The sequence below is a fragment of the Salvelinus sp. IW2-2015 genome, unplaced genomic scaffold (assembly GCF_002910315.2).
Source record: "Salvelinus sp. IW2-2015 unplaced genomic scaffold, ASM291031v2 Un_scaffold3551, whole genome shotgun sequence".
Classification (NCBI taxonomy): Eukaryota; Metazoa; Chordata; class Actinopteri; order Salmoniformes; family Salmonidae; genus Salvelinus; species Salvelinus sp. IW2-2015.
In genome coordinates this window covers 1-14,484 of record NW_019944830.1, presented here as the reverse complement: position 1 = coordinate 14,484, position 14,484 = coordinate 1, and the positions used below count along the sequence as shown (strand labels likewise).

Genomic DNA, 14,484 nt, shown 5'->3' with positions numbered 1-14,484 from the left:
GAAGCTTGACTGTTTTTAGCTTTACTGTCATTCGTGATAGCTTGACTGTCTTTAGCTTGATTGTCATTAATGATAGCTTGACTGTCTTTTGCTTACTGTCATTAGTGCTAGCTTGACTGTCTTTAGCTTTACTGTCATGTGTCTAGCTTGACTGTCTTTAGCTTTACTGTCATTAGTGATAGCTTGACTGTCTTTAGCTTTAGTGCCATTAGTGATAGCTTTACTGTCTTTGGCTTTACTGTCATTAGTGATAGCTTGACTGTCTTTAGGTTTACTGTCATTTGTGATAGCTTGACTGTCTTTGGATTTACTGTCTTCGTGATAGCTTGACTTTCTAATCTGTGTATTTGTTTGTGGCCAGCGACTTTTATAAACATAGTGACACGATTTTTCCTTGTAGTTGAGTTTGAAAATGATCAACTGTGTTCAAAGTCCTGCGACGGACAGGCACGTATGATAAAATAATTATACCAAACCAAATTAAAAATCTGTTTTTAAGAATCAATTAGTATCATCTTGATGACTATAAACGTGTATATTAACATCACCAATCTGAGGTTAAAAGGATGTGTAAACCACTCCATTTATCAGTTGGAAATGCAAGCTTGTGTAAGATAGTAATACAAACCGTCCACATTAGGGGTAGTTAGCACAATATAAAATATTCTATATGACAAAATCAAAAGCTATTGCAACAATTACACCTAGTTCTCACTCATATAACCATTTGAGTGAGTTAAGAAATGCTCTCGAACACAATTTAGCCTCCATTGTTCCATTTCCTCCATAGTTCCATTTAGCCTCCATAGTTCCATTTAAGCTCTAGTTCCATTTAGCCTCCATAGTTTCCTTAGCCTCCATAGTTCCATTTAGCTCCATAGTTCCATTTAAGCTCCATAGTTCCATTTAGCCTCCATAGTTACATATACGTTCCATTTAGCCTCCATAGTTCCATTTAGCCTCCATAGTTCCATTTAAGCTCCATAGTTTCATTTAAGCTCCATAGTTCCATTTAGCCTCCATCCTAGCTCCATAGTTCCATTTAGCCTCCATAGTTCCATTTAGCTCCATGTTCCATTTAGCCTCCATAGTTCCATTTAAGCTCCATAGTTTCATTTAAGCTCCATAGTTTCATTTAAGCTCCTAGTTCCATTTACCTCCATAGTTCCACATTTAGCCTCCATAGTTCCATTTAGCCTCCATTGTTCCATTTAGCCTCCATGTTCTTTACAGCCATAGTTACATAATACGCTCCATAGTACTGCCTCATGTGTCATGCAGCAGCCTCGAATGTTTGACTTCCCTAGTCCTGTGCTGACTGTCATCCTGCACTCATTGTCAAGCCCGGGAATGAACATGATTCACAAACAGCACTCTGGGACTAGGCTGTGGTCTTTACACAGCATAGTCTAATCCATTGTAAATACAAACAGCAAACCATACCAATCGCTCTCTGCCAGCTGAGATGGAGTTTGATCAGCACATGGGACAGCCTCCTGTGGATCATGACCCTGTGAAGGTGACGTTGCTCCCGGATGGAGGGATGAGATGCAGTGTCTGCTCCTTCCAACACCCCCTGGTCCTCGCCCTCAGGACAGCCTTCCTGGCCTCTGGAACTATGAAGGTGGTAGAGAGAACAGGACAGCCCTTCCCTGGCCTCTGGGACTATGAAGGTGGGTAGAGAGAACAGGACAGTCCTTCCCTGGCCTCTGGAAACTAAAAGGTGGGTAGAGGAAAGACAGCCTTCGCTGGCCTGCTGGGACTAGTGAAGGTGGGTAGAGAGAACAGGACAGCCCTTCCCCTGGCCTCTGGGACTATGAAGGTGGGTAGAGAGAACAGGGCAGCCCTTCCCTGGCCTCTGGGACTATGAAGGTGGGTAGAGAGAACAGGGCAGCCCTTCCCTGGCCTCTAGGACTATGAAGGTGGGTAGAAGAGACTGGCCTCTAGGACTATGAAGGTGGGTAGAGAGAGAACAGGACGCCCTTCCTGGCTCTGGGATTTGAAGGTGGGTAGAGAGAGCAGGACAGCCTTCCCTGGCCTCTGGGACTATGAAGTGGGTAGAGAGAACAGGACAGCCCTTCCCTGGCCTCTGGGATTATGAAGGTGGGTAGAGAGAACAGGACACCCTTCCCTGGCCTCTGGGACTATGAAGGTGGGTAGAGAGAGAACAGGACAGCCTTCCCTGGCCTCTGGGACTATGAAGGTGGGGTAGAGAGAACAGGGCAGCCCTTCCCTGGTCTCTGGGACTATGAAGGTGGGTAGAGAGAACAGGACAGCCCTTCCCTGGCCTCTGGGACTAGAAGGTGGGTAGAGAGAACAGGGCAGCCCTTCCTGGCCTCTGGGACATATGAAGGTGGGTAGAGAGAGAACAGACAGCCCTTCCCTGGCCTCTGGGACTATGAAGGTGGGTAGACAGAACAGGCAGCCCTTCCCTGGCCTCTTGGAACTATGAAGGTGGGTAGAGAGAGAACAGGACAGCCCTTCCCTGGCCTCTGGGACTATGAAGGTGGGTAGAGAGAACATGACAGCCCTTCCCTGGCCTCTGGGACTATGAAGGTGGGTAGAGAGAACAGGGCAGCCTTCCCTGGCCTCTGGAACTATGAAGGTGGGTAGAGAGAACAGGACAGCCCTTCCCTGCCTCTGGGACTATGAAGGTGGGTAGAGAGAACAATGTGACAGCCCTTCCCTGGCCTCTGGGACTATGAAGGTGGGTAGAGAGAACATGACAGCCCTTCCCTGGCCTCTGGGACTATGAAGGTGGGTAGAAAGAACATGACAGCCCTTCCTGGCCTCTGGGACAATGAAGGTGGGTAGAGAGAACAGGGATGCCTTTCCCTGGCCTCTGGGACTATGAAGGTGGTAGAGAGAACAGGGCAGCCTTCCCTGGCCCGGGACTATGAAGGTGGGTAGAGAGAACAGGACAGCCCTTCCTGCCTCTGGACTATGGGTGGGTAAGAGAACAGGACAGCCCTTCCTGACCCTGACTATGAAGTGGGGTAGAGAGAACAGGGCAGCCCTTCCCTGGACTCTGGGCTACTATGAAGTGGGTAGAGAGAACAGGACAGCCTCTCCCTGGCTCTGGGACTATGAAGGTGGGTAGAGAGAAACAGGGAGCCCTTCCCTGGCCTCTGGGACTCATGAAGGTGGGTAGAGAGAACAGGGCAGCCTCCCTGGCCTCTGGACTTGAACGGTGGGTAGAGAGAACAGGACAGCCCTTCCTGGCCTCTGGGACTATGAAGGTGGGTAGAGAGAACAGGACAGCCCTTCCCTGGCCTCTGGGACTATGAAGGTGGGTAGAGAGAACAGGACAGCCCTTCCCTGGCCTCTGGGACTATGAAGGTGGGTAGAGAGAACAGGACAGCCCTTCCCTGGCCTCTGGGACTATGAAGGTGGGTAGAGAGAACAGGACAGTCCTTCCCTGGCCTCTGGGACTATGAAGGTGGGTAAGAGAGAACAGGACAGCCCTTCCCTGGCCTCTGGGACTATGAAGGTGGTAGAGAGAGTGAAACAGGACAGCCCTTCCCTGGCCTCTGGGACTATGAAGGTGGGTAGAGAGAACAGGACAGCCCTTCCCTGGCCTCTGGGACTATGAAGTGGGTAGAAGAACAGGACAAGCCCTTCCTGGCCTCTGGACTATGAAGGTGTGTAGAGAGAGAACAGGACAGCCCTTCCCTGGCCTCTGGGACTATGAAGGTGGGTAGAGAGAACAGGACAGCCCTTCCCTGGCCTCTGGGACTTGAAGGTGGGTAGAGAGAACAGGCAGCCTTCCTGGCCTCTGGGACTATGAAGGTGGGTAGAGAGAACAGGACAGCCCTTCCCTGGCCTCTGGGACTATGAAGGTGGGTAGAGAGAACGGACAGCCCTTCCCTGGCCTCTGGGACTATGAAGGTGGGTAGAGAGAACAGGCAGCCCTTCCCTGGCCTCTGGAACTATGAAGGTGGGTAGAGAGAACAGGACAGCCCTTCCCTGGCCTCTGAACTATGAAGGTGGGTAGAGAGAACAGGACAGCCCTTCCCTGGCCTCTGGGACTATGAAGGTGGGTAGAGAGAACAGGACAGCCCTTCCCTGGCCTCTGGGACTATGAAGGTGGGTAGAGAGAACAGGACAGCCCTTCCCTGGCCTCTGGAACTATGAAGGTGGGTAGAGAGAACAGGACAGCCCTTCCCTGGCCTCTGGGACTATGAAGGTGGGTAGAGAGAAACAGGACAGCCCTTCCCTGGCCTCTGGGACTATGAAGGTGGGTAGGAGAGAACAGGACAGCCTTCCTGGCCTCTGGACTATGAGGTGGGTAGAGAGAACAGGACAGCCCTTCCCTGGCCTCTGGGACTATGAAGGTGGGTAGAGAGAGAACAGGACAGCCCTTCCCTGGCCTCTGGACTATGAAGGTGGGTAGAGAGAACAGGACAGCCCTTCCCTGGCCTCTGGGCTATGAAGGTGGGTAGAGAGAACAGGCAGCCCTTCCTGGCCTCTGGGATATGAGGTGGGTAGAGAGAAGAAGACAGGACAGCCCTTCCCTGGCTCTGGGACTATGAAGGTGGGTAGAGAAGAACAGGCAGCCTTCCCTGGCCTCTGGGACTATGAAGGTGGGTAGAGAGAACAGGACAGCCCTTCCTGGCCTCTGGGACTATGAAGGTGGGTAGAGAGAACAGGACAGCCCTTCCCTGGCCTCTGGGACTATGAAGGTGGGTAGAGAGAACAGGACAGCCCTTCCCTGGCCTCTGGACTATGAAGGTGGGTAGAGAGAACAGGACAGCCCTTCCTGGCCTCTGGACTATGAAGGTGGTAGAGGAACAGGACAGCCCTTCCCTGGCCTCTGGGACTATGAAGTGGTAGAGAGAACAGGACAGCCCTTCCCTGGCTCTGGCTATGAAGGGTGGTAGAGAGAACAGTGGTGGTTTGTCCTGGTCGTGGGGTAATTGCATAATCATAACTATTACTACCATAATAATTGTGAAGTGAATATTGAATGTATCGTTGATTGCTCATTTTTTATGTGGTTTGTGGATGTTTTTTCTGTCATCCTCTTTAGGCCACTAGGCAAACAAGATGGTTTTTCACGCATATAAATAACACTTTTTATGTTATTTTTCTACAGTGGTTGAGGCGTTCTTTCTGGACAGTACTACTGTGAATATCTAGAGGTGGAAGTGTGTCCGTAAGTAGAGGCGTTTTCTAAAGGCCTTGATGGCCTGATTGATGGCTATTCCAGTAGCACTGTACTGATTCTTGCTCTTCTGTTGCAGACATGGACAACACTTGGTGTTACTGCTCTCTGGAAGAGGTCACGCATTCATGGTAAGCGAACACCATCACATCCTCCCTATGAATGAATGACTGAATGGTGATATGACGAATGGATGAATGACTGAATGGATGAAATGAAGTGAATGGATGAATGCCCGAATGACCGAATGGATGAATTGACCGATATGGATGAATGACCGAATGAGATGAATGACGAATGGATGAATGACTGAATGGATGAATGACCTGAAATGGATAATGAAATGACCGAAGATGACTGAGCGAGATGAATGAACGAATGGATGAATGACGAATGGATGAATGAACTGGCATGGATGAATGAATGGACTGAATGGAATGTGAATGACCGAATGGATGAATGACTGAATGGATGAATGACTGAATGGACTGAATGACTGAATGGATGGATGAATGATGACGAATGGATGAATGTGAATGACTGAATGGATGAAAATTTACACTCATATCTTATAAATATTTAGTTCTGCCCCAATATATTTCATCAAGTTATATTCACATAGACTTACCTCTATTTCGTCACTTACCCTAAAAGTAATCTAAGGGTSCAAMAGATACAGTCATCAATGGTTCAGATTGGTTTAAAACCAATTTTTTGTTTTTGTTTCCAGCAACAACTGCCCCTGTCGTTCACGGCAACCATCACAGGAAACAGGTGGGAGGGTGAGGCTCTTCTCCCCTGGTGTTACTTCCCCCCTAACGTCAACAAGATGAACTCGTACGCCATCCACGGGTCCGGGGCGGGGCGTACCTACGAGTCCCTCTACCCCGTCCCCCAGGCTGACCTAGTGGAGGGACAGAAGCCCAACTTGTGAGTATGTTTATTGCCTTCAGAAAGTATTCACAGCCCTTGACTTTTTCCACATTTTGTTGTGTTACAGCCTGAATGTAAAATGGATTAAATATAGTTTTTTTTGTCACTGGCCTACACAGAATTCCCCATAATGTAAAAGTAGAATTATGTATTTTTATTTATTTTTTATTTTTTACTCCGTTGCCCGAGAGGAAGGAAACCGCTCAGGGATTTCACCATGAGACCAATAGTGACTTTAAAACAGTTAGAGTTCAATGGCTGTGATAGGAGAAAACTGAGGATGGATCAACAACATTGTAGTTACTCCACAATACGAACATAAATGACAGTGAAAAGAAAGAAGCCTGTACAGAATAAAACATATTCAAATAATATGCTTCCTGTTTGCAACAAGGCACTAAAGTAATACTGCAAAAAAAAATGGCTAGGCAATTAACCTTTTGTCTTGAAAACAAAGTGTTATGTTTGGGACAAATCCAGTACAACACATTACTGAGTACCACTCTCCATATGTTCGAGCATAGTGGTGGTTGCATTATGTTATGGGTATGCTTGTAATCGTTAAGGACTGGGGACTTTTTCAGTATAAAAAATGAATGGAATGGAGCTAAGCACATGTAAAATCCTAGAGGAAACCCCTTAGTTGTTGAAGAGGCGATCCACACTGACTATTTTTAATTACCTTCAAATGGTTATAATGTTTAGCCAACGAATATTGGCTGATAGCATGCAGTGTTCAGATGGTACTGAAAGGGTTGAGATAAACACTGTCCTTAGACCATGTGACACACTGAGCATCCAGTTGCTAGCTTACATCAGCTCTGCTCTCCTTACATCGACCCCTCTGCCAGTAGTTGCTAGCTATCATCATCTTCTGCTTCTTTTACATGACACCTGACATTAGGCTCAGCTACACTCATCTTCTGCTCTTTGAAATGACCTTGACATAGGGCTAGCTAAACAGCAGTCTCTGGCTCGTTATAGTGACACCTGGACATAGTGCTAGCTACAATGCATGCTTGCTTCTTTTAATGACACCTGACATATTTGCTACGACATGCATCTCTGCTCTTTAATGACCCTGACATAGTGCTAGTACATCAACTCTACTCTTTAGAATGAACCTGACATATGTGCTAGACCTACATCATCATCTGGCTCTTCTAATGAACTCTGACATGAGTGGCTAGCTACGTTCACTCTGACTCCTTCTAATGACCCCGACATTTAGTGCTAGCTACAATCATCTACTCCTTTGCAAAATAACACCATATCTACATTTTGATTCCTTTTTAAATTGTTTCATCAAGACTTGATCCCGTCCCAATTTCATACCCCTTAATCTCTCCAATGTTTAAAAAGAAATAAGGCCACTCCACCCCTCTTTAGCCTTGGAAAATATAAATGAGCTGCAATTACAAAGGAATTACTGCTGATCATACCAGTGTGTTTTTAGAACAAGTATGCCCTCCTTTCCAATCTTTCCCAGTTAAGTCAGTTCTCTTTTGAAGTGGATCGTGTTGTTGGTGTCGTGTGTGTGCTATCTAACTTAGTCTCTCTGGCTCTTCAGTCTAATTAAATAAGGACCCGTCTCTTGAGTCTTTATCAGAGAACACATCTCCAATGCGAAATCCGCGATTACTATTATTTACAAGTGTTGTCGAGTGTGTGTGTTTGCGTGCGATTACCAACGCAAACTGAACTGTCAGCGGTGCCAAGTGAGAGGAGATTGACAAACCATCGCCCCACCCCGAACACCACACACACACACACATCACACACACACACCTCGGAGTGAGGGAGACCGTACTAGTGTTCATCATGAGCGATAACGAGGAGGCTTAAGGATCTACTGCCAGTCTAACTCACTGCCTGCATTTCAAAGGGAAGAGCTACCAATTAAAAATAGAATGAGCTCAATAAGGACTCGCGACCTGGCCTCCCACAAGCTTGGAGAGATGGAGAGATGGAGGGAGAGAGGGGGAGGGAGAGATGTAGCATAGAAATTGATGAAGCTTCAGAAGAGAGAGAGAGTTGAAAGAACTGCCCTATTCACCGCCGACTTCTTAACCAATTCGGGCCATGTATCAGTAGAGATGGAGGGAAGAGGGAGAGGATAGACGAGAGTGAAAGAACTGCCGTAGCACCCCGACTTCCAAACCAATCGGCCATGTTCAATAGCAGATGGAAGGGAGAGAGAGAGGAGAGAGGGGAGGGAGAGATATATATAGGAAATAGAGCTAGAACAAGAGAGGAGAAAGATGGAGGGAGAGAGGGGAGTGAGAGATGTAGGATAGAATAGAGCTTAGGACAAGGAGAGAGAAAGATTGGAGGAGAGAGGGTGATGAGGAGAGAAAGATAGAGCTAGAAGAGAGAAGATGGAGGGAGATGCGAGGAGAGATGTAGATAAGAAATAGAGCTAGGACAAGAGAGAGAAAGATGAGAGGAGAGAGGTGACCGAGGAGAGGGAGAATAGGCTTAGACAGAGAAGAGAGATGGAGAGATGGAGATAGGGAGGGAGAGATTAAGATAGAAATAGAGCTAGTGGACAAGAGAAGGAGATGGGGAGGGAGAGATGGAGGGAGAGAGGGGAGGAGAATATATAATAGAAATAGAGCTAGACAGAAAGAGGATGGAGGAGAAAGAGGAGGAAGAGATAGATAGAATGAGCTAGACGAGAGAAGAATGGAGAGATGAGGGGAGGATGGGAGGGAGAGATATTAGATAGAAATAGAAGCTAGACAGAGAGAGAGATGGAGGGAGGAATGGAGGAGAGAGAGGGGGAGGAGAGATATCAGATAGGAAATAGAGCTAGACAGAGAGAGAGATGGAGGGAGAGATAGATAGAAATAGACATAGACAGAGAGAGAGATGGATGAGAGAGGTGATGGGAGGAGAGAGATAGAAATAGAGCTGACAGAGGAGAGACTGGAGAGAAGAGGGAGAGAGGAGAGGGAGAGATCATAGATAGAAATAAGAGCTAGACAGAGGAGAGAAAGTGAAAGAACTGGCTCAGCACCCCGACTTCGAAACCAAATCGGCCATGTGCTCAATACCGAACAGGGAGTGGGAAGAGAGTTAGAGGAGAGATAAGTAAAAAGTGAGACCGAGAGAAAAGAGGAAGGAGATGAGAGAAGGAAGAGAAAGAGGCAGAAAGAGAGGAAGAGAAAGAGACAGAGAGATCTTTGATGAATACACCAGTGAAGCGTCCCTGCTGAGGTACCTACAGGTTTATGGGTAAAAATAGAGGAACGGAGGTGATGGAAGCAGAGGATGGAGGGGTGGAGGTCACTGTAGGGATGGAAATAGAAGGATAGAAGGAGCGAGTGCGAGAGAAGGAGCAGAGGACTTGCTGGAGTGGTGTGGAGAAGAGACTCACAAAAGTCGGTGAGCGGGATCGCGTTTGTCGAGTCCTCTACGTGAGCTAGTGAAGACTGGGAGGATTTATGTCCGCTGTGGATAAGAGGGCTTTGTGTGATCTAGATAATGTTTGGTGTTGATGTTGTGTGTGTGTGTGTGTGTGTTTGTGTGCTGTGTGTGTGCTCCTGTGTGTGTTGTTGGTCACGTGGGTGTGATGCACTATTAGTATGGAGTGTTGGAGTTGTCTCGAACGTGTCAGTTAGCGCAACACACATCAATGCTCCATGGGACAGCAGTTTATTCTAGTGGATAGTTTATCATAGGTCGTCTGCAAGCTACCTACCTACATTAAACATTCCATAAAGCCAACAGTCCCTATAGGTGGTCCCAGAAGTAATGACGACCCAAGAGCTCATTTAACATCATTACAAAAAAAGCACATATGGCCGTTATCAAATGACTACTAAATTATCTCAATGGGTTACATCCCAATGGCACCCTATTCCCTATGTAGTTAACTACTTTTGAGAAGTAGTGCCATAAACGGGAATGGATGCCATTTGGGATGCGGACAACCATTTCCATTTGCCAGGAACAATTGAAGAAAAAACAGCCTTGCTTCCAAGGCACAGTAAATTGGTCACTATTATCAATTACAGACATATTGGTGTGTGATGGATCAATGATTGCAAGAAAACCATGAATCAAAAGTGTAAACTCGTCAATGATAAGCCTTCATTCTAATTGAATAAACAATGATACTCCAAGCAATGGAAGTGACGACCAGTTGAAAATGATCAAATTCAATGGTCTCTTCATTTCACGAAAAAAAAGGCAGAAATCTATAAAACAGAAAGCACAGATTATAAAAACTTGATTCGTCACTTTCATTCATAGAAAAGATAAAAAACGTTTTTGAACCAGGCCTCTGGCAGTTGTGATAGAACGGCTTGTATTGAGGTGAGGTGTTAATACCATCTGACAAACTGATAACATATTTCACCAGTCTGACATCATTAACTAATCAAGATCGATTGTTCCTCCTCCTGTGACTTTAGGATCGCGCCCGCTGGTCATCACACGGAACGTATGTGTCGTGTTCCAGTGTGTGTGTTTTCTCCCGAACTCTATCACTTTCCCTTCCAGAGATCCGACTCGGCTGGACCCAGTCCTCTCCCATGATGCTTTGCAGGCGAACAGTCTGGGAAATATTCCAAGAGGTGGCGCTGTCGTGAGAGAGAGAGAGAAATGTGCAATTGTCAAGTTGGTAACACACACAATCTGTGAATTTGCGAGGACACACCGCACGCACGCACGCACGAACGCACACGCACGCACGCACAGCACGCCCCGCGGCCACGGCACGCACGCACGCACGCACCGCACGCACCGCACTCGCTCACGCACCGCCACGCACGCACGCAGCGGACCACGCACAGCACGCACACACACACACACACACACAGCACACCACCAGCACACCACACATCACACACACCACACACACACACAGCACACACACACACACACACACACACACACAACACACCACACACAACACACACACACCACAGAACCTGTGAATTTGCATTTAATTTTTCTCAGTGTAATAAACACATTGGACAGACTATTGGAATCTGTCCACTGACAGCAACACAATCTAAGCAATGAATACTTATGCAGTGGAGGAGTGGCGTCTCTGTTCACTCCACACACACACACACACACACACACACACACACACACACACACACACACACACACACACACAGCACACACACACACACACACACACCACACACACACAGCACACACATCACCACACACACACACACACACACACACACACACACGACACGCAATAGATTATGCGAGGAGGAGTAGGCTTTATCTCCGTCATCTAAAACATTATTTTAAAAGTTAGATGCAGCTGGTGTGTGTGATTTGAGTGACGGCTAGTTTCTCCTCCTGAAACATTGTTCTGTAAGAGTTCAGCCTGGAAACAACGTTGTTTCTCAGGAAGGAAGAGACTGTTCTGACTGACCAAAGGTAGACAGAATGGACTTCTCCTTTTCTAGAGACAGTATATACAGTAACTAGAGGTCCTCGGACAAAGAAAGGTAGACAGACATGGACCCTCCTTTCTAGAGACAGTATATTACAGTAACTAGAAGTCCTCTGACAAAGAAAGGTAGACAGACATGGACTCTTCCTTTTCTAGAGACAGTATATACAGTAACTAGAGTCCTCTTGACAAAGGAAGTAGACAGGACTGACTCTCCTTTTCTAGAGACGAGTATATACAGTAACTAGAGTCCTCTGACTGACGAAAGGTAGACAGACATGGACCCTCCTTTTCTAGAGACAGTATTATACAGTAACTAGAGTCCTCTGACAAAGAAAGGTAGACAGACATGTACTCTCTTTTTCTAGAGACAGTATATACGAGTAACTAGAGTCCTCTGACAAAGAAAGGTAGACAGACATGGACCCTCCTTTTTAGAGACAGTATAACACGTAACTAGATCCTCTGACAAAGAAAGGTAGACAGACATGGACCCTCTTTTCTAGAGACAGTATATACAGTAACTAGACAAAGAAAGTAGACAGACATGGACCCTCCTTTTCTAGAGACAGTATATACAGTAAACTAGATTCCTCTGACAAAGAAAGGTAGACAGACTGACTCTCCTTTTCTAGAGGACAGTATTATACAGTAACTAGAGTCCTCTGATGACGAAAAGGTTTAGGCAGACATGGACCCTCCTTTTTAGAGACAGTATATACAGTAACTAGAGTCCTCTGAACAAAGAAAGGAGACAGACTGACTCTCCTTTCTAGAGACAGATATACAGTAACTAGAGCCTCTTGACTGACGAAAGTAGACAAACATGGACCCTCCTTTTCTAGAGACAGTACTATACATGAACTAGAGTCCTCTGACAAAGAAAGGTAGACAGACATGTACTCTCCTTTTCCAGAACAGTATATACAGTAACTAGAGTCCTCTGACAAAGAAAGGTAGACAGACATGGACCCTCCTTTTCTAGAGACAGTATATACAGTAACTAGACAAAGAAAGGTAGACAGACATACCCTCCTTTTCTAGAGACAGTATATACAAGTAAAGAAGTCCTCTGACAAAGAAAGGTAGACAGACTATGGACCCTCCTTTTCAAGAACAGTATTATACAGTAACTAGAGTCCTCTGACAAAGAAAGGTAGACAGACATGTACTCTCCTTTTCTAGAGACAGTATATACAGTAACTAGAGTCCTCTGACAAAAAGAAGGTAGACAGCATGGACCCTCCTTTTCTAGAGACAGTATATAACAGTAACTAGACAAAGAAAAGGTAGACAGACATGTACCTCCTTTTCTAGAGACAGTATATACAGTAACTAGAGTCCTCTGACAAAGAAAGGTAGACAGACATGGACCCTCCTTTCTAGAGACAGTATATACACGTAACTAGACAAAGAAAGGTAGACAGACATGTTACCTCCTTTTCAGAGACAGTAATATACAGTAACTAGAGTCTCTGACAAGAAAGGTAGACAGACTGACTCTCCTTTTCTAGAGACAGTATTTATACAGTAACTAGAGTCCCTCTGACTGACGAAAGGTAGACAGACATGGACCCTCCTTTTCCTAGAGACAGTATATACAGTAACTAGAGTCCTCTGACAAAGATAGTAAGACAGATGACTCTCATTTTCTAGAGACAGTATATACAGGAACTAGAGTCCTCTGACTGACGAAAGGTAGACAGACATGACCCTCCTTTTCTAGAGACAGTATATACAGTAACTAGAGTCCTCTGACAAAGAAAGGTAGACAGACATGTGACTCTCCTTTTCCAGAGACAGTATATACAGTAACTAGAGTCCTCTGACAAAGAAAGGTAGACAGACATGGACCCTCCTTTTCTAGAGACAGTATATACAGTAACTAGACAAAGAAAGGTAGACAGACATGTACCTCCTTTTCTAGAGACAGTATATTACAGTAACTAGAGTCCTCTGACAAAGAAAGGTAGACAGACATGGACCTCCTTTCTAGAGACAGTATATACAGTAACTAGAGTCCTCTGACAAAGAAAGGTAGACAGACATGTACTCTCCTTTTCCAGAGACAGTATATACAGTAACTAGAGTCCTCTGACAAAGAAAGGTAGACAGACATGGACCCTCCTTTTCTAGAGACAGATATACAGTAACTAGACAAAGAAAGGTAGACAGACATGACCTCCTTTTCTAGAGACAGTATATACAGTAACTAGAGTCCTCTGACAAAGAAAGGTAGACAGACATGTACTCTCCTTTTCTAGAGACATATATACAGTAACTAGAGTCCTCTGACAAAGAAAGGTAGACAGACATGACCTCCTTTTTTAGAGACAGTAATATACAGTTAACTAGAGTCCTCTGACAAAGAAAGGTAGACAGACATGGACTCTCCTTTTCTAGAGACAGTATATACAGTAACTAGAGTCCTCTGACAAAGAAAGGTAGACAGACATGGACTCTCCTTTTCTAGAGACAGTATATACAGTAACTAGAGTCCTCTGACAAAGAAAGGTAGACAGACATGTACTCTCCTTTTCTAGAGACAGTATATACAGTAACTAGAGTCCTCTGACAAAGAAAGGTAGACAGACATGGACCCTCCTTTTCTAGAGACATATATACAGTAACTAGAGTCCTCTGACAAAGAAAGGTAGACAGACATGGACCCTCCTTTTCTAGAGACAGTATATACAGTAACTAGAGTCCTCTGACAAAGAAAGGTAGACAGACATGGACCCTCCTTTTCTAGAGACAGTATATACAGTAACTAGAGTCCTCTGACAAAGAAAGGTAGACAGACATGGACCCTCCTTTTCTAGAGACAGTATATACAGTAACTAGAGTCCTCTGACAAAGAAAGGTAGACAGACATGGACCCTCCTTTTCTAGAGACAGTATATACAGTAACTAGAGTCCTGCTGAAAGTGAATTCATCTCACAGTGAAAGCAGACTGAATCA

The 14,484-nt window shown here is 45.7% G+C and overlaps 1 protein-coding gene across 1 annotated transcript in view; it reads left to right on the top strand.

Moving 5' to 3' along the window:
* The window catches only part of cunh4orf33 (chromosome unknown C4orf33 homolog), a 7,560-nt gene extending 1,435 nt beyond the window's left edge, over nucleotides 1-6,125 (top strand). Inside the window, exons 3-4 of the mRNA XM_070441168.1 lie at nucleotides 5,244-5,295; nucleotides 5,895-6,125. Coding sequence (XP_070297269.1) covers nucleotides 5,244-5,295; nucleotides 5,895-6,098 — 256 coding nt within the window. The 3' untranslated portion in view covers nucleotides 6,099-6,125. The remainder of the gene's footprint in view (nucleotides 1-5,243; nucleotides 5,296-5,894) is intronic.
* The last annotated feature ends 8,359 nt before the right edge of the window (nucleotides 6,126-14,484 follow it).